At 38.2% G+C, this 20,620-nt stretch overlaps 2 protein-coding genes across 4 annotated transcripts in view; one reads left to right on the forward strand and one right to left on the reverse strand.

The window, feature by feature from the left end:
* The window catches only part of st3gal3a (ST3 beta-galactoside alpha-2,3-sialyltransferase 3a), a 70,705-nt gene that overhangs the window by 36,869 nt on the left and 13,216 nt on the right, over nucleotides 1-20,620 (reverse strand). For all 3 annotated transcript variants that reach the window (XM_067513494.1, XM_067513495.1, XM_067513497.1), the window contains exons 3-4: nucleotides 15,203-15,248; nucleotides 14,439-14,531 (exon numbers count right to left, since the gene is read on the reverse strand). In XM_067513494.1, the coding sequence (XP_067369595.1) occupies nucleotides 14,439-14,531; nucleotides 15,203-15,248 (139 nt within the window). The remainder of the gene's footprint in view (nucleotides 1-14,438; nucleotides 14,532-15,202; nucleotides 15,249-20,620) is intronic.
* Nucleotides 4,534-6,282, forward strand: LOC137131832 (zinc finger BED domain-containing protein 4-like). Its single transcript, XM_067513632.1, has 4 exons — nucleotides 4,534-4,917; nucleotides 5,000-5,385; nucleotides 5,492-5,497; nucleotides 5,828-6,282. The coding sequence occupies exons 1-4, from the start codon at nucleotides 4,709-4,711 to the stop codon at nucleotides 6,043-6,045; spliced, it is 819 nt and encodes a 272-aa protein (XP_067369733.1). The 5' UTR covers nucleotides 4,534-4,708; the 3' UTR covers nucleotides 6,046-6,282.

Consider the following 20,620-nt stretch of genomic DNA (forward strand, 5'->3'; position numbering starts at 1 on the left):
CACAAATTAGTCTCCTCTGGCTACATATATAATGTACAATTTGGTTCAGAAGTTTGCATCCCTTTGTTTGGAAATAGCAAAAAGACTAATAGTTTGTTTTTTTCATTAACATAACAATAAAGGCACATTCCCCTAATAAAAATGTTTGTTCTTTAAAACTGTATTGACTTGTACATTGTTACAGCTGTAACAATGTAGATCGTTATCATGTTAGGTTTAAGGTTAGGTTTGCATCCCTTTACCATCCCTAAAATACTACACTGAAAATATGAAAAACAAAGAATAAATTAAAAACCAAGGAGAGCAACTGCAACACGCTGCGGCTCAGCCCGTGCCTGCGCAATAAGAACAAACACTGCTTATTTTCATGCGTAAGAAGTAAAATGCTAACTCAACGCACAACTATTCATAATCGCAGAATCACTGCATGTTGCATTAACAGTATCTGCTGTCAATTTGAATTATGTAATGTTATCTACTATGAAATTAAACAATTTATAAAAAAACCATTAAAATTTCCAATAGCCCAAGTTGAAGTCTTTAGATGTTTGGTTTTGTCCAACAAACAGTTGCTTATAATATTACCCAGCTCTATACAAAGCTGGGTAATATTATAAGCAACTGTTTGTGTTTTATGCCCAGCTGGTAATATTACCAAAAAAGTGTTTTAGTAATATTACCAGCTGGGCATCAAACACAAACAGTCTCAACCCGAATTGTGGGGTGAGAGGAGAGGAGAGAGTGTCAAGAGGAGGAAAGGAGCTCAGTGCATTGGGGGGTGGGTCCCCCAGCAGTCTAAGTCTATAGCAGCATAACTATAACTAAGTATAAGCTTTTTCAAAGAGGAAGGTTTTAAGCCTAGACTTAAAAGCTTGAAGTAACAAATTCATGAATTAGTTTTTCGGCATCACTTTGAGACAGGATGCTCCTAATTTTGACAATGTTCCGTAGGTGGAAGAAGGATGTTCTAGAGATTTGTTTTATATTTGAGTTAAAGGACAGATCCTGATCAAACATAACTCCAAGGTTTCTTGCAGTAGTACTGGAGGCCAGACTTATGCCATCTAGAGTAATAATATGGTTGGACAGCATATTTCTAAGATTTTTAGGCCCAAGTACTATGACTTCAGTTTTGTCTGAGTTTAGAACTAAAAAAATTGTTGGAAATCCAAATCTTTATATTTTGTAGACAAGCTCGATTAACTGATTAATAACTTGTTTTTTTAAATCTGGTTCCATAGATAAATATAGCTGGGTATCATCAGCATAACAGTGGGAATTTATGGAGTGTTTTCTAATAATGTTGCCTAAAGGAGACATATATAAAGTAAAAAGTATTGGTCCTAACACAGAGCCACATAGCTAACCTTTGTGTATATGGAGGATTTATCATTAACATGAACAATTTGAAATCTATCAGATAGATAAGATTTAAACCAACCTAGTGCAGTTCCTTTAATCCAAATTTCATGTTCCATCAAGACTATGTTGTTGCTATATGGGGCTGTATTATTATTAGTTTAGCAAAGTTGAATTTACACAGGACATATGTGTTAAAGAGGATTTAAAAATTCATTTCCTGTTGTTGCACGATTGGATTAAGGTTGTAGCATCTGTGAAAGATGACCTCAATATAAAGCATTAAACAACACAATGATATATTATGTTGTTTAATTATGTTGTGAATTATGATTTATTTTAATATTTACCTAATTCTTTCTATTTAAATTACTATGACAAGTCTGCTAGATGATGTTATTGTATTGAATTTTGATGGACAGGATAAATGTGTTATAATACTATGTTTGATGAGCTATGACTTGACATTTTTTTTATTGATTAGTTCATATGTTTTTGGCAAGTAACATCAGCATCGTCTTGACACAGATGCAAACATAATTTTAAAAAAAGTAAGGCCATTGTAAAATACTACAGTGAATCAGTTAAGTAGGCTAACAACAGATTATGAATTAACCAGGTTTTGGACACAACTTGCAAATCACAGATTCTTGGTGTGGGTTTGCACACTTGCACCTATGCAGGACTCTGCAATATGATATAGCACAGGTCTAGTGGTGACAAAGTAAATTGGGATGATGGTAAATGTTCTGCACTTACATAGGGCTTTTGTACCTATTGGCACTCAGAGCACTTTACACTGTTTTTTATTCACCCATTCACACTCTCAATCACACACACATATACAACGTTCACCGGGAGCAACTACGTTGGGGTTCGGTGTCTCGCTCAATGACACTTCGACTTGGGGAAGCATTGGGGATTGAACCACTGCGAGATTGGTGGACAACCACTCTATCTTTCCCCAGTGAACATGTATGTATGTGGTGCAGGACGATGGAATGGAACTGCAGGAATGACAATTACTACCCACTCCCGTCAAAAAAAAAAAAAAAAAGTCAAAATGTTGGGTGAGTGCTGAATAGAATGATATAATGCTAGAAGTGCCAGTGATTTTTAGTGCTGATTTACAATTATGAGTTTCCTTGTTCCCTGAATATCACATCTTTTAAAAGATACTTTTTTGGTTTTTGGGATGCCGTTTAGACAAAAAAAGCAATTAAATACTGTTACTTCTGGCTCTTTGAAATTTCGATAGCTGATTTAAACCATTTACTGACCTTTTTGAACAAAATTATCCTTTTTTAATTAAAAACGAATGTTAGGTTAACAAACAATTAGTCGATGCTCTACAGTGGCTGTTAGTACTAAGCAGTAGATTTAACAATACCTCCATAAATTTGCTGCATTTAACTGTGGAGGATAACATTCAAGGAAGTTGACAAATCCTCAGCAATGAGAACCATTCTCCCTTCATCTCAGGGTACAACAGGAGATGACTCAGAATTTTGATTTAAAAAATAAACAAGTTTTAAAACTAAAGATACAGTATTTTGGACCCAGCCTGTGGTTTTTCAGGCACAGGACAAGAATAAGAAAAGAGGACATAAATAGATCTGCACAACTGTGATGGCCACAACTTAAGTTTGTTTGGTAATGTTTTCACTTACCTTTTACTTTAAGTTTAGTTTCTTGCTATTAAGTTATTTTTTTTTTTTGTCTTTTTGTCTTATCCCGTGAGTTTGAGGTCGCCAGTTTTTTATTTACTTCGGATGCCCTTCATGACAATACCCTCCCCAATTTCTACCAGGCTTGGACTGGCACTGTACAGCTGGGGAGGGGAATGGGCTGTTAGGGGTTTAGTGTTGCCAAGGGACATTTTGACAGTGATCAAACCCTCGAGGGCCAGGGATCCAACCACTCACCCTGTGGTCCGTGGATGACTGGCTTTACCAACTGAGCTACAGCTGCCCCCACTTTCTTGCTATTATGTATTAATTTAATTTCGGTTTTTCTTGAGTTACCTTTCTGCTGGTCCAGGGGTACTGGCCATCCAAATAAAACATTGGATTGAGGCCCTTATCAACTTTAAATACTTTCTACTGGGCCCAGACCGTACCAAGTACCCTGTTTGATGAGTAGAAAATGTGGGAAAAAGTTTCTTAAGATGTTATAAAGGTATTAAACTTTATTTGGTTCATTATTTTGTTACTGCTTTTGCATATTTAAATAATTGGATAATGTTACTAAACTGTTTGTCTAGTGTGTGTTTATAATTTGTCTAGTTACAGTTATGTCGACCCCTTGTGTGTCATATTGGTTTGGCCAGCCAGTGGTGATGGGCGGATCGATACCAAAAAAAAAAAAAAAAAAAAAAGTCGATATTTCGATCTTGACGGCCAATTTTAAATATCGATTCTTAAGTTAAAATATCAATATTTTCTGTTTATTTATTCGTATTTTCTCTGCAGTCATATCCAAATGTTTTCTGCTCCTTCTACATAAATTTGTATATTATTTGTGATTCACCACATAGGAACTACTTTTCCTTCCGCCGATCCGCCCCATGATCCACCCTCTTACCTAAACTTCTCTGACAACTGCTCAGCCGGCTGGCGGCTCCGACTCCAAACACAGACAGCATGGCGGACCGAAAGAGGAGTGTTGTGTTGAGCTATTTTAACTTGCTCAACAACAACGACGCTAGATGCGACGTGTGTGACAAAGACAGTGAATTATTGTGGTAATACAACGAACCTCACAAACACTTAAAAAAACTGCCAGCTAACAGTTCGCGATGAGTTACAAGAAAAACAAGACAGTGAACGACGAAGAAGCTGGAAATAAACAACTGAGGCAAAGTGGCTTGGTAAAGGCTTTTCAGAAAAGCAAGACGTATCCAGGTACATATGACAATATGACAAGCGATGACCTATTAGAGTTGAGATGATTTATAAATAGTTATTCACTATTAATGAGTTTGAAGTTACAACTTTAGTTTCATAGCAAACAACTATTAATATTTTTTTGTCATATATCCATTTTACCTGATTTATACCCGTTTATGAATACGTTTTCCAAAAGTACTTGACTTGCATATTGGCTAAAAAAATGCCACTCAGTCATAACTATTTTACTTTCAATTACCTATTAATACACATTTATTCCTTTTACTGTTTTTGCCAAGTTGACATGATGTACTGTATATATGGTGTAAATTAACATTTTGTTTCTATTATTTTTATAGACGACTCTCCAAGAGCCAAGATGATAACGAGCCGTGTAGCAGAAATGATGCCTGGATCTCCAGTAAAATATCAAAGATCGAAGTAAAGGTTTTGTTTCACTTATGAAGTTTGTAGACCCAAACTACAAAATGCCTAGATGCAAAACTCTGAAAAACAGAATCATCACACAAATATATAAAGATGTTCAAAGTGATTTGAAAAAGACTTTACAGACAGTAGACAGCGTTGTTCTTACCACAGATATGTGGACTTCTAGGACAACTCAGGCATATTTAACCGTCACCTGTCATTTTGTACACAACTGGCAGATGCTTGAATAAGTATTGGAGGCCAGTTGCTTTTACGAACAACACACCGCTGCCAACATTAGTTCAGAGCTGAAAAGAATAACTGATGATTGCAGTAATAACTGACAACGGTGCCAATGTTGCCTCTGCTGTTCACAAAGCTGGGTGGACACACTACCCCTGTTTTGCCCACACTTTGAACTTGGTGGTCAAAGATGCCATAAAAGCTGTACCTCAGGTCGTTAACCTTTTGCAAAAATGCAGTAACATCGTTTCATTTTTCCACCACAGCACTAAAGCTACACAAAAACTTGCAGACATACAGAAGCAACTGAACAAGCCGGAGCATAAACTTGTACAGTCTGTTGAGACCAGATGGAATTCGCCATTCTATATGTTGGACAGGTTTCTGGAGCAGAAAGAACCGGTCACCATTGCACTTTGTGTTCTGGGAAGGAACGATCTGCGCCTGAGCAGTGTTGAGATACTTTGAGACCATTCGAAGAAGCAACACAAGAGGCCTCTGCTTCAAAGCACGTGTCTATGTCAAAGGTGATCCACTTGTTTCTTTACTTTTAAAAGTGACCACTTCCACAGTGCGAGGTGAGAACAGCCTTGCAAGACAGGTCTTACACGAATGCCAGCGAAGATTTCATTCAAATGAGACATTTTACAGCATTGCTGCATGCACGTTCCTCGACATTCGCTTTTTCGGAGCCAAGACAATGTGGAAAAGGTTAAAAAGCAAATCCGAACTGAAGTATCACCACTATCTGTGTCAAGTTGTCCTGTGCCTCCAACCCCAAGCTCTACAGAAAGAAGTTTGTGGTCAGGCTTTGACACATAAGCACTGACCACCCAACAGCACCGCTCTGCAAGCACCGATTCTCTCAATGAGATGCGGCGTTACATGGAGGAGAGGATAATCCCCAGAAACCAAGACCCCCCTCAAATGGTGGAAGGATCATGAAAGAACATTCCCTGTTCTCAGTTGTCTCGTCAAGAGATACTTGGGTATTGTAGCATCCTCAGTACCTTCCGAGAGGGTATTTTCCAAAACAGGAGAGATCATAAGCCACAAAAGAAACCATTTAAAGGGAAATAATGTTAACATGCTCCTTTTCCTCAACCAAAACCTAAGTCACAAATGAGTTATGAGCTCGAGTTCTAGTCCAGTAAAAAATGTTAAGTAAAAAAAAGTTACCAAGTTGTTTACAGTTAAGCTCTGCATCTTTGCATGTTTTATAGTAGCATCCATTAGCATTAAGTGTTCTAAGCAAAATCAAATCTGTTATTTTATTATTTCATTTATTTTATTATTGGTTTTTATAAATACTTAATGTGCAGTTTTATTATTATCATTTTTGTTTTGTGATTTAAATAACTGCAAATTTGTTGGCAAAGGATTGCTTATGTTAATAAACTTCTAACCAAGAAAAGACTGGGTTTTTGGTTTTTGTGTAAAGTAGAAATGTGCACATAAAGTTAAGTGTCAAATTGGATTCGCAGAAATTAATAGTACCATCAGTCTCAAACAATTTCAATCTGGATTATTGGACGAAAACAAAAAATAGAAAAAGTTATGCAGTGCAGATCAGCAATACGCGCATTAGTCTGCTACATTAAATAAAGCTAAATGTGTCATTTTTATTCACGGACTATTTCGCTATGAACATTGTAGTTCAAGAGAATTGTAAAAATAGGCAAAGTGTGTCTAATCCATAATTGGTTTTAAACAAAGGTAAGGAAATTCGGATGGGTATCTAAGACATAGATGTAGATGCGGGTGAGAAATGGATATAAAGTGACATAAGCTGTTCACCTGATAAAGGAAGTGTCATGCTGTTGTTGTTAATGTTATTCTCATTTATTATTTGAAATAATGGAAACGTTAAAAACGATAACAATAGGCTGAACAATGAGTTTGCTGTCGTTTTAATGTTTTTAATTATTCCCTGTAAGTGCTCACATGATTGTGTTTCATTGTGATCAGATGACTTAACATAACACTCTGGTATTGGTGTCGTATCGATATCGTGATACTGGCCAAGGTTTTACTTGGTAACGGATCGAATCTGAAATCACAGGTATCGCCCATCACTGCCAGCCAGTAGATATGTTGCCCCTTGTGTGTCACTCAGTTAGGTCAGTTTTGACTCTGTTGTGGTTAGAACATGTGTTGTAGTTTCAGTTTGATAGTTTAAGTTTAGCTTTTTTTTGTTGACCTCTTTTAGGGCCCACATTTTGTTAGTACATTTAAATTTCTTTGCATACGTTATATTCGGGTAAATAAAACCCATTTTCTTTTGTGACTTTATTGCCATGTGTCTACCTGCTCAGCCTATTCAGACCTCTGCATCTTCGGATTCTTTTTATACATAGTACTAACAACATAAGCAGGTGTAGGATAGTGCTTTCAGTCTACAGTGCATCCAGAAAGTATTCCCAGTTTTGTTATCTTAAAACTTTATTTCTAAATTGATTATTTTCCTCAAAATACTAAAAACAATACCTCATATTGACAACGTAAAGGACGCTTGTTTACAATCTTTGCAAATATCTTAAAAATAAAGAATGCAAAATAAATAAATAAAATCACATGTACATAAGTATTTACCAACTTTGCTTAATACTTTGTTAAAGCACCTTTAGCATCAATTACAGCCTGAAGTCTTTTTGAGTGTGATGCTACAAGCTTGACACATCCAGTTGTGGGCAGTTTCTCCCTTAGGTTGGATGGGGAGCTTCAGTGCACAGCCATTTTCAGATCTCTCCATAGATGTTCAATCGAGTTCAAGTCTGGGCTCTGGCTGAGCCACTCAAGCACATTTACAGAGTTGTCCTGTAGCCACGTCTTTGTCATCTTGGCTGTTTCCTTAAGCTTGTTGTCCTTAAAAAGGAGGAAACCTTGCCCCAGTCTGAGGTCCAGATGCTCTGGAACAGGTTTCCATCAAGGACGTCTCTGTACATTGCTGCATTCATCTTTCCCTCGATCCTGACTAGTCTTCCAGTGCCTGCCGCTGAAAAACATCCCCACAGCTTGATGCTGCCACCACCATGCTTCACTGTAGTGATGGTATTGGCCAGGTGGTGAGTGGTGCCTGGTTTCCTCCACACATGACACTTGGCATTCAGGCCAAGGATTTCAATCTTTGTTTCTTCAGACCTGAGAATTTTGTTTCTCATGGTCTGAGAGTCCTATAGCTGGACTGTCATGTGCCTTTTCTGTCTGGTCACTCTACCATACAGGCCTGATTGGTGGAGTGCTGCAGTGATGTTATTCTGAAGGGTTCTCCACTCTCCACAGAGAAGCACTGGAGCTCTATCAGAGTGACCATCAGGTTCTTGGTTATCTGCCTGACAAAGGCTCTCTCTCGATCGCTCAGTTCGGCCAGCCGGCTCTAGGAAGAGACCTGGTGGTTCCAATCTTCTTCCATTTATGGATGATGGAGGCCACTGTGCTCATTGGGAACTTCAATCCTGCAGAAATGTTTCTTTACTCTTCCCCACCTCTGTGCCTCGATACAATACTATTTCTGAGGCCTACAGACAATTCCTTGGACTTTATAGGTTGGTTTGTGCTCTGACATGTACTGTTAACTGTGGGACCATATATAGACATGTCTAATCAACAGAATTTCCCACAGCTGGAAAAATCTTAAGGATGATAAGTAGAAACGGGATGCACTAGAGTTCAACTTTGAATGTCATGGCCATGAATACCATGATTACCATGTATATACCTAGGTACCCAACTGTGGCGCGGGAAGGTAGAACGGTCATCCCCGGCTTCTTGGGTCACAAGTCGAAGTGTCCTCGAGCAAGACACTGAACCACAACTCCAGGTGAGAGTTGGCCAGCTGCATAGCAGCTCCCCCATCTGTGTGTGATTGTGAGTGTGAATGGGTGAATGAGAAGCAGTGTAAAGAGCTTTGAGTGCTATGAAGTAGAAAAGCACTATATAAGTGCAGAGCATTTACACGTGATTTTCAAACAAATTTCTTTCACATTTTTTTGAGGAAAATTATTAATTTGATCCATTTTAAAACAAGGCTGTAACACAACAAAATGTGGAAAAAGTTAAGTGCTGTAAAAAGACTTTCTGGATGAACTGTACCTGTCACATTCAATTCAATTCAATTCAACTTTATTTATATAGCGCCAATTTACAACAAAGTAATCTCAAGGCACTTTACAGAATAAAGTCCAGACTACACAAGTATGTAGAAGTAACCCAACAAATCCCCCTTGAGCAAGCCCTAGGCAACAGTGGAGAGGAAAAACTCCCTTTAATGGGAGAAACCTCCAGCAGAACCAGGCTCAGGGTGGGCGGCCATCTGCTTTGACCGGTTGGGGTGAGTGGAAAGTGGAGAAAGAAAAGAAAAGAGCAACGAAAAGCAACAACAAAACAACAACAACAACAAAAAAAAAGCAACAACAAAGCATTGTACAGGTTGTAGGACACAGAATTTATGGCATACAGTGCTGACAAATAAATGTATAGAGAAAAGCTAGTTAGGGTTGAGTGAGGATTTTTAACTATAAGCTTTATCAAAAAGGAGAGTTTTAAGCCTAGTCTTAAAAAGTCCAAATTCGGGGAGCAGACACCCTCTCTGGGTGTCTGCTCCCCGAATTTGGATTGGAAGCTGGTTCCACAGGAGAGGAGCTTGATAGCTAAAGGATCTGCCTCCCATTCTACTTTTGCAAACTCTGGGAACCACAAGTAGGCCAGTATTTTGGGATCGAAGTGGTCTAATCGGGCGATACAGGACTATGAGATCTTTTAAATATGATGGAGCTTGACCATTAAGAGCTTTGTATGTAAGAAGCAGGGTTTTGAACTCTATTCTAAATTTTATGGGAAGCCAATGAAGAGAAGCTAGTGAAGGTGAAATATGATCGCTCTTTCCTAATCCAGTCAGCACTCTTGCTGCAGCATTTTGGATTAATTGAAGGCTTTTTAGAGAGTTATTAGGACACCCCAGAAGTAGGGAATTACAGTAGTCCAACCTAGAAGTAACAAACGCATGGACCAGTTTTTCGGCATCACTTTGAGACAGGATGCTTCTAATTTTAGCAATGTTCCGTAGGTGGAAGAAGGCTGTTCTAGAGATTTGTCTTATATGTGACGTAAACGCCAAATCTTGGTCAAAGATAACTCCAAGGTTCCTCACCGCAGTACTAGAGGTCAAAGTTATGTCATCTAAAGTAACTATATTGTTAGACAGCATATTTCTCATGTTTTTAGGCCCAAAGAGGATGATTTCAGTTTTGTCTGAATTTAGAAGTAGGAAATTGTAGGACATCCAGGTCTTTATGTCTTTTAGACATGCTTCAAGTTTGACTAATTGGTTAGTATCTTCTGGTTTCACAGATAAATAGAGCTGCGTATCATCTGCATAGCAGTGGAAGTTTATGGAATGTTTCCTAATAATTTTGCCTAAAGGTGACATGTACAGATTAAAAAGTATTGGTCCTAACACAGAGCCCTGTGGAACTCCATAGCTGACTTTGGTGCATAAAGAAGAGTCATCATTAACATGAACAAGTTGGAATCTGTCTGACAGATAAGATTTAAACCAATGTAATGTGGTTCCTTTAATCCCAAATCCATGTTCTAGTCTCTGTAATAAAATCTTGTGGTCAATGGTGTCAAATGCGGCACTAAGGTCTAGTAAGACGAGTATGGACACAAGTCCATTATCTGAAGCCAGGAGAAGATCATTGGAGACATTTACCAGTGCTGTTTCTGTACTGTGATGAGCTCTAAATCCTGACTGAAAGTCTTCATACAAATTATTCCTGTAAAGGTGATCACATAATTGTTTTGCAACTACTTTTTCAAGGATTTTAGAAATAAACGGGAGATTTGATATTGGTCTATAGTTGGCTAAATCACCTGGATCAAGACAAGGTTTTTTAAGTAATGGTTTGATTACAGCAACTTTATAGGCCTTTGGTACATAGCCAGTTTCTAAAGATAGGTTAATCAAATCTAATATGAAAGTGTCTATTAAAGGTAGAACAGCTTTAAGCAATTTGGTTGGAACAGGGTCTAAAAGACATGTTGTTAGTTTTGAGGAGGCGATAGTTGAACTTAGCTCAGTGAGATCTATGAGTGTAAAGCAGTCTAAGATGGATTGGGGCCTTATTGAGGATTCTATAGCTGTTGTACATGAAGATCTAGCCGTAATATTTGTAGGGAGGATCTGGTGAATCTTTTCCCTAATGGCTACAATTTTACTAGTAAAGAAAGACATAAAGTCATTGCTGCTCAAAGTTAAGGGAATACTAGGCTCAGCAGAACTATGGCTCTTAGTCAGCCTGGCTACAGTGCTGAACAGAAACCGGGGGTTGTTCTTGTTTTCCTCTATTAATGCGGAATAATATGCTGTTCTGGCATCACGGAGAGCTCCTCTGATTCACTGCCTTCTTTTTCAGAGGGGCAACTGTATCTAGTATCCTACGCAGTGAAGCGGCGGAATCGTCAACTAAATAATCAATTTGCACAGGAGTAAGATGGCTACTCACCATAGTATTGACACATGGTGGTGAAAAAGATGAAGAAATAATTTCTTTAAATGTATTCACAGCATTTTCAGATAAACATCTGCTGTAGTGGAATTTTTTCCTAACTGCTGTATAGTCCGTTATTGTAAATTCAAATGTTATTAGAAAATGGTCAGACAGAAGAGAATTATGAGGAAATACTATTAAATTATCAGTTTCAATGCCATATGTAAGTACAAGGTCCAAGGTGTGACTAAAACAATGAGTGGGTTTATTTACATTTTTGGAAAAACCAATTGAATCTAATAATGAATTAAACGCAGTGCTCAGACAGTTACTGTCAGCATCTACATGAATGTTAAAGTCACCCACTATAATGACATTATCTGTACTAAGCACTAAATCCGATAGAAAATCAGAAAATTCAACCAAAAACTCTGAATAAGGGACTGGAGGACGGTACACGATAACAAATAATAGTGGTTTTTGAGTTTTCTAGTTTGCGTGTGAAAGGCTAAGAGTAAGACTCTCAAATGAGTTATAACTATGTTTAGGTCTAGGAATTATTGATAAGCTAGAGTGAATATTGCTGCTACTCCTCCACCTCGGCCTGTGCATCTAGGAACATGATAATTAATATGACTTTGGGGGGTTGACTCATTTAAACTGACATATTCTTCCTGCTGCAACCAGGTTTCAGTGAGACAAAATAAATCAATTTGATGATCATTTATCAAGTCATTTACTAACAGAGATTTAGAAGAGAGAGATCTGATATTTAATAATCCACATTTGAAAGTTTTGGGTTTTGGTTCAGTATGAGCAGTAGTCTTAACTTGTATTAGGTTTTTATGATTAACTCCCCTTGTGTTCATTTTTGGTTTAAAAAGTTTAATTGGTCGTGGAGCAGACATAGTCTCTATGGGGCAAAGAGCAGTGTGGTTAAGATCATAGCATTCAGCAAAATAATAATATTCCCTTGGGGAAAAATTAGAATCCATAACAGCTGCATTTTGTCTGTTGGTAACGTCAGATTCTATAAATATCTCGGGCTGTTTATACCTGTGGATGTTGTCGGGTGTTGGAGCGGAAGATGCAGGAGAGGTGAGCACATCAGAGCCACAGGTGTTTTCAATGGTCAGTCAGTCTCCGGAGACTGAGATGCTGTGGACAATGTTCTCAGTCAACATCCGTGATCCCAGAAAGTTCGGGTGCAGTCCATCTTGCTTGAAGTACTGAGGACGATCCCAGAAAAGATTGAAATTGTCTACGTAAAAGAGTCCGTGTGCGGAGACTTGTGGTTGAAGCCATGTGTGCAAGCTGAGGAGTCTGGAGAACCAGCCAACACCGCGACCCAGCGTGGGAATTGGGCCGGAAATGAAGAACCGTCTGTCGTGGAAACTCTCCAGTGAGTTGAAAAATGACACGAAGTCACGTTTCAGCAACTCAGACTGTTGGCGTTTGGTGTCATTTGTGCCAACGTGTATCACTACTTTTGTTGCTGTAGGATGTTTTTCAATCAGGTTTGGAATTTTCTCCGCTATGTCAGTGACTGTGGCTCCAGGAAAGCAAAACGTTTTAGCTGATTTTAAGCGGACGTCTCTAACGATGGAGTCGCCAATAATTAGCATGGTCGGACCGGGAGGACGGTGCGGTGGAGAGGTGCACCGAGGAGGAGCATGTGGATTCCTCTCTGGAGGCATGGTGTTGGTGGCGGTGGCACGTCTGGTCTGGCGAGGCCCCGGCAGCAGGCCCCGACCACGCTGCCCGCGGGAGGTGGAGCCGTGTGGTATCTCAAGGGACAGGGAGTCACAGGGAACCGCCGCCGGGGTAGTCGGACTTTCCAGCTCTTCAAGAACAGTGAAACGGTTCTCCATCTGGACCGGGGAAGGTGGTCCAATGGACTGGTTGACAAGATTAGCTGCAGCAGGTGTAGTCCGATGTCTCCTTTTAGCCGGGATCCAGGCCTCCTGTGTCAGCGGCGAGGAGCAGGCCCGTGTCGGGACAGGCCGTTGGTCGTCCGACAGGGCCAGAAGGCCGCGGGTTGGCATCACGTTTCCAGCGGAAGCAACAGGCCCAGACCACGGCAGCGTGTCATCGGTGTCCTGGGTCACTGAGCAAACAGCTGGGTGGATAGAAACTGTTTGTTCCATGTAGCTCGAGGTATTAAGAGCTGCGAGGTGCTTCGCTTGTGTGGTGGCAACGTTGGAAAACCCCAAGATAAGTTCATTTTTTTTGCTTAGTTCGTTTTCCAAAAGTTTGATGGTTTCTTGCAACTGCGTGAAAACGTGTACACAGTTTGAACAGACCAGCATTTGGAAACTACGGAAGTGACGTCAAGCGCAGTAAAGGAAAGGATTTTTTTTCTCTCTCACTGTGTGTTCTCTGCTGTCTATCAGGCATTAGGGTGTCAGGGTATCAGACCACAGGTCAGTTTTCTGAATAACCTCAGTCCATTTTAAATAAGCTGGGGTTCAGAGAAGATGGCCTTTCTGGATCTTTTTTATACACATGGTTGTTTCTTTGAATAGTAGAGATTTAACTTAAATTTGTGGATACAGAAAAAAACTGTGTACACGGACAGTGGTTTTTTAGAGATGTTCCTGAGCCCTTGCAATGACTCCCATTGCAGAACCATGTCTGTTTTTAATGCAGTGGTGCCTGAGGGCCTGGAGATCACAGCCAGTGAATACTATTTTTGGCCTTGTCCGTGGTGTTCAAAGATAACAGATCTCGTGTAAACTCTTTTAATAATCAGTAATGATCCTGACTGACCTGTTGCCAGTTAACCTCATTAGAGGCAAGATGTTCCACCAGGTGGAGCTTTTGAATCACACAACATTTGTTGTCTCTGTTCCCACTTTCAGATTGTTGGCAACAAATTTTTAAATTAGCAGATTTTTTTCAACAACCAATTTCACTTCAAAATCTGATATGTCCTCTTTGTATTATTTACAAAATATATATTAAATGATTTGCAAATGGGGTTTGTAAAATTACTTCAACTTTTTAAAAAATATGGTAATGTTCTCACGCTGGATAAATTGCCGCCATCTTGGCAGCTGCAAACCCCGGCTTACAGGCTCCATCGCTGAGATTACCATATTTGTACATCAGCTCCAAAGGCCTGTGGACATGGATGAATAAAGAAAGATAATGTTACCTACGCTAAATATTATCACACAAACCACAATTTATACTCACTGGCCACTTTAATAAGTACAGCTGTACAATCTTAGGCAATCGAATACAGCAGCTCATCCATGAATTCTACTTTTACAATGTTATAATTTCTCAGTTGAAGCTGTCAGAATGGTGATAATTTTACTCTCTGTTATTGAGGTTGAAGTGGTTGGTGGAGTCATATTGGAATGCATTATAAAAAGAGGTGGTTCTAATGTTTTGGCCACCTTATTCATTTTAAACAGGGTGGACAAAACCTTAGAAAACCACCTCTTCTTATAACGCACTCCAGTACGACATCACTAACCACTTCAACCTCAATAACCTCAATACGAGTGTTTCAACTCAAAAACTGAAAAGTTTTGACATTGTAAAAATTCATGGCAGAGCTGCTGTATTGGACAGCATTACATTATACAGGTGTACCTAATGAAGTGGCCAGTGAGTGTACATAAAGTTACAAAAAATTACACAAAGTATTCACATGGAAAAATAAAATGACCCATGGACCTCAGGCCATTACTGAAAAAATGCATAAAAACAAATCCCCAAGGATTAGTACCTAGACTTTAACAAGGAAGTCAAACTTGTATAATTAGTAAAATGTGTACTCACAGACTAACATCATCCAGCTTCAGACGGAACCCTTGCTTGTCATACACTATAAAAAGGAAACAAGGAAAGTAAATATGACAGTAAATGATATGCTTAAACTTTCAGAATTTCAAAGGGTTATTTTTATGAAGTCATTTAATTGTAAAATGAGGTGGCTGCAGATGCCTCAACACAATGGAAAACTCAAAACCTGTGAAAACCTGCTTTCAGTGGATGCATGACAACCATTAATAGTAAGTGTATAAACACTGCTTGTGATTTTGTCTTGATGACAGGTTGTGTCATGTGGTCTCCTTTTTTCATTGGCTGCCAGTCATAAGAGCCAACTTTGCACTGCAACAACTGGTGTCATTTCTATAATAAAATGTTACAGAAACTTTTTACAAAGTTAAAACTGTTTAACTGTATATTGCATCATGGTTAAAAAAAACAACTACATTAGCTAACAGCATTTTTCCACAACAACATATTGTACAATTACAGGCAAGTTCACTGTAGATGGGTTGAAGATGATGATGTAGGTGATGCACATTACAGCTGAATACTGTTGATTTAGGTGGTTGAATGTGAATGAGGAACAAGAGCATTTGATATCCAAAGCAGAGGAGACAGTCATTTCCTTGTTGAGCACAAAATTGTCTTATTTGTAAAGAGTGACGGCAATTTGCCATTATTGTAACTAAGCTGAAGCTGCGTTGACCCCAGCTACACTGAAGAGTGAAACTGCAGGTTGGTCAAAAACTGGGCAAACACATCGGGAAAGACTAGTTATGCTGCGTGTCAAGAACTCCATAAAGTTGCATCATTTCAAAGTAATACTACCTAGTTTAGGTCTTATTGCAATTTCGAGAATGTAACTACACGTGATATATTGTAATATTTCTGTGCAGTTTTTGATGGTTAATGCTAATTAGTGCATTAAAAGGAAAGTGACATTAGCATAGCTTTGGTGTTGTTAGTTAATGTCTAAAGCTAAAACTAGCTCGGTGTGATGTAGTTTGTGACCGTTGAGTTGACAGAAGTCACTGAGGTGTGGGACACTTTATTAGAAAAAGAGGAGCAGGTAAAAGCTTGGACCACGTGAACATGAGAAGCCTCCGGGCTACTCGGATCTGAAGCTGATGTCTGCTAGAGATCCGAGTCCAACACAGCTTCCCCTTCTTTCCTCCCCTGTTCCTCATTTGTGCTGCGCTCCATGTACTGGTCAGTACAAACTAACTCCGTTTGTGTGTCTTTGAGCAGATGACGCAGCCATAAGCTCTCCGAAATAAAATATTTTTTCTTTAAGTTGAAGTTAAACTGTTTAGTGTCACACTGTTGCAGCTTGGGTTTACACAACAGTGACTCCACAGCTCCTAACCTGTGTCCACACTGCAGGCTAAAGTTCAACTTGATGCCGTCATATTTAAAACAGATGTGTTGGAGACGGTAAAAAAGTTCAGGTCAAATTTACTCATAAAAGAAACAATCAAAATCCAACTCTAAAATGGACTAAGCTATAAAATAAGTTATAGCAGATATTGTAACATGAAGATAAACAGTAAAACTCTCAAACATATCTCATCTCTTTTTAGAGGGGAAAAAAATTGTTAGCAGTTATTTCTGTTTATCCCACGGAGGAACTACTTCCTTGTATTACAATCACAGGCCAATCTGAGCAATTATAGGTCAATTAACTAGCAAAAAGATTTTGAATTGAAATAGCTGGAAATTTTCTTATTTTATGATTTGTATACGGTTTTCTGTTGATAAATATTCAACCAGAGTTTAGGTAGATAAAACTACATAACTATTGGTTAGTAACTCATACAATCTTGTGACAAGAAATTCAAATGATCCCTTTAACTGTTAAGATGACTCCACATTTCCATTGTATGGAAACTGAGCTACTTCCTGCTTCAGCTGGGAAATTTTCATTTTATAAAGGGTAAACGATAGGTTTGTCGTGTACAAGCGTATGGATTTTGCTCTCATGTAGAATGACTGATCAGTTTTGTCATTAACTTTCTTTTTATGTAATTTTCACATATTTCATTGGAACCAATGCAACCAGTTGAGACTCCTGTTTTATTTAACAGGAAGAGAAACTAATGCAATATGGATTTTGGATTACTTTTGCACTATGGTCTCATTTAAAACACTTCTGAATATGTATTGTAAAATCTGCTTATGTAAAAAGCAAAAATTACCTGTAAAACATTTTATAACATATTGTTCAATGAATTATCACGTCATTAACTGTAATTTCTGCAATTGTAATAGAATACAAGATAAAGTTGTAAACTAGATTACAATTATTTATTGTTTTTCTATCAAAAAACAAAACATTGCTGTAATTGTAAATACAACAAAACCTCATACGATAAAAAAATATATTATATAATTACTGTATATTCCACAGGGAATTCATTACAGTGAAGTATGACAAAGAATGATGGTTCCCAGCCTTAAAATTTCATTTTAAACCGTGCTCCTATTTGTTCCAAGGCATTTAGTGGAAAAAACCAAGCTCAGTGCGGAGTTTTGCAAGGCTTCTTCAGGACCCAGAGAACATTGTCAGGAAAAACCACCTTGCTGCTCCTGGTTCCTTAACCCAAATCCAAACTTAAGTAGAGTTGTTAGTAGTTTGTGCAGCTATTTAGGCTTACTGCAATAAAATACATTTATTTTAGCTTATGACTGCTCAGAATTACTTCTGACCTAATCTTTGCCTACTTATTCATTATTATAGTAGCTCCCTCTGTTTTCTAGTAATTCAACAATTTCTAACATGTAGTCCTTGACTCTGAGTTATTCAGGATTCATTAGGGTCCACTTATTATCAGATGAGTTCTGATACATTTCTTACTGCTACTACTACTACTACATCCCACTACTAAATCAGGTTTGTCTCATCCTCACTTTAACAAATACTGCTATGATGGGTAGAATGTAATGGGTCTTATACTGTAAACACCAGATAAAGCAAAATAGGAACTAGACGTAAAGACCTGTGATCCTCTCACTTTGCTTAAAAGCACACTCTATCCAGATGTTGCAGCGTTGCCCTCTACTGTTCTTTCTGTGCAGTGGAGGGTGACAATATGCAAACCCAGTGTTTCTGGATTATTATTACAATCTTGCATTCTTTGTGAAATAATCTGTGGTTACAAGATTAGCCGAATCATTTGAAACATATATAACTTGTTGATAATAAGAGGGATTCTGTCATTAGCATTTACTAAGAAATTGCTTACAAACCTGGACTACACTTATGATGCTATGTTATCAGCATCAAATTCAATACTATTTAAAATATTTAGTTTTGCTAGTAAAGTCTTTATACTTAAGTACTTTAAGTAAATGTAAGAAAAGAAAAATGTATTTGAAGTAGCACTCCTGTTAATAGCAGAGGTTGTACTTGTACTTTTACTGGAGTATTAAGCTTATATACCTCTACCGTCTCTGCTGTGACACAATCAAATAGAATCCCTTGAAGGCCTGTCATACACCAAAACAAATGATGGTGATTCAGCATACTAGAGAGTTTGTGTGTGGGTTGTGAGTGCGAATGGGTGAATGAGAAGCAGTGTAAAGCACTTTGGGTACCAGTAAGGAAAAAAAGTGCTATGTAAGTGAAGACCATTTACACTATAAAAGGATTTTACAACTCTTGAAAGTGGTCATGACAACTGCTGTTGTAATATTTACCTTGAAAATGATTCATTCTTATTAAGATAAGAAGATTTCAGTTTTAAAGCCATTAAACTGTCCCAAATAAACATAAGTACTAAGTACTTCATGTCATGAGGATCTTTTTTGGTGCAGTATATGATGTATGAGCCAAACAAGGGGGTTAGTTTAGTTACTTGTTTTATGTAATGTGTGTTTGTGATGTGTCTATGTACTGAGGATGTCTTTAGTGACATCATATGGCTTTGATAGTTTGCCTTTGAAGATTACCTTTAAGTTTGTTGACCAGTGACACAGTAACTGAAGCAGAGGAAGTGATTACAAGAAAGGTGTGGACCACATCAAGGTAGAAGAAAAGGGTTCTGTGTGTAGCTGTAGAGGCACACGGTTTCTTACCGAGTTCTACGAGTTCTGCAAGTCCTGTGAGTTCAGGCATACTTTGGGAAACTTGTTTGATTAAACAGATAGTGTGTGTGCCTGTGAGATCACTGTGCTTAAAGTTGTATGTACAATTGATCCGTCGTTGGCTAAGTTGAGAAGCAAGTACAATAAATGTTCAATGTTTGCCTAACAACGATCTCTGGAGTGTGAAGTATGAGCTGAAGAGTTAGGAGCGTCAGATTCGATTAAGATCACCTCTACAATATGATACTGCAAAAGGAATTCACAGGTGCACACAAAAATTTTGTCTGCAAATTTACAGAAAAATGTATCGAAAGTAATTCTGAGGAGCTTCATCATGCAGCAAGATAATAAACAAAAACAAACTGTCAACGCAACAAATTACTTCATCAGAGTGAGTGAGTCAATCACTAAATCTTAACCTGTCTGAACGTGCATTTAATCAGCATAAGAGGAGAAACCCCCAAAACAAACAACAACTGAAGGAGGCTGCAGTAAAAAGCCTGGGAAAGCATCAAAAAAAAAAACAAAAACACAACAACTCACAAACCAGTAAGTCACAGGCTCAATGCAGTTACTGCAAAGTTGGCTCTTCTAACCAATCTAAGAGCAGCAGTGATTTCTGCTTGATTAGTGAGTTTTGTTTCATTTTATGAATTTTTATTTCAGGACTGCTACCTGAGGGGCTGTGCAAAGTGTTCATTTACTTTAAAACTCTTTTAGTACTTTTGCTAAAATGTGGGTCATCCGATCCAAAAAAATGTTTTATATTGTTCAACATATCTAGCTATAAATACCATCAAATAAAAGCTGAAATTCTAGACTTATCTCATATCCATATTTTCAAACATATGACGTTGTTGTTTCAAAACCTCTAGAGGGTACTGCAAATAGCCATGAAATGCATTACTGGATGCTGTTGCATTGCTATATTTTTTATTTATTTTCCCCCCCCAGGGCCCACTTGATGGAATTATAAGACGGCTTGATTATTATTACAGTAAGCCTTCTTATCAATTGGCATAAATTGAAGGCTGCCTTTTGAATGTAGTGTAATGATGGCCATGGTTAAAGGTGAAGGCAAAGCAAATAATGAGTTCACTCTGACTTTCTTGTCACCAACCTTTTTACCATGGAACCCCTGGTATCCCAATTCACACACATACAAAAATACCAAAAGAATAACAATGAATTGTTATCAGCATAATGAGCAACCAGCTCATAGCTGAGCATATTTTATTTTACTCTACAAAATCAAAAGTTTTTTAACGCGCACACATTTGTTTTGTTGTTACTTACAACAAAACAAAAACTCATAGAATAAATTTTAAGCTAAATTATGTT

Source organism: Channa argus, chromosome 8, assembly GCF_033026475.1.
Source record: "Channa argus isolate prfri chromosome 8, Channa argus male v1.0, whole genome shotgun sequence".
NCBI lineage: Eukaryota > Metazoa > Chordata > Actinopteri > Anabantiformes > Channidae > Channa > Channa argus.

Coding starts and splice junctions, on each gene's coding strand:
- LOC137131832 (XM_067513632.1), top strand. CDS start 4,709: ATGAAGTTTGTAGACCCAAACTACAAAATGCCTAGATGCAAAACTCTG. Junction 4,918..4,999: donor TTTGTACACAACTGGCAGAT/GCTTGAATAAGT, acceptor AAAAGAATAACT/GATGATTGCAGTAATAACTG.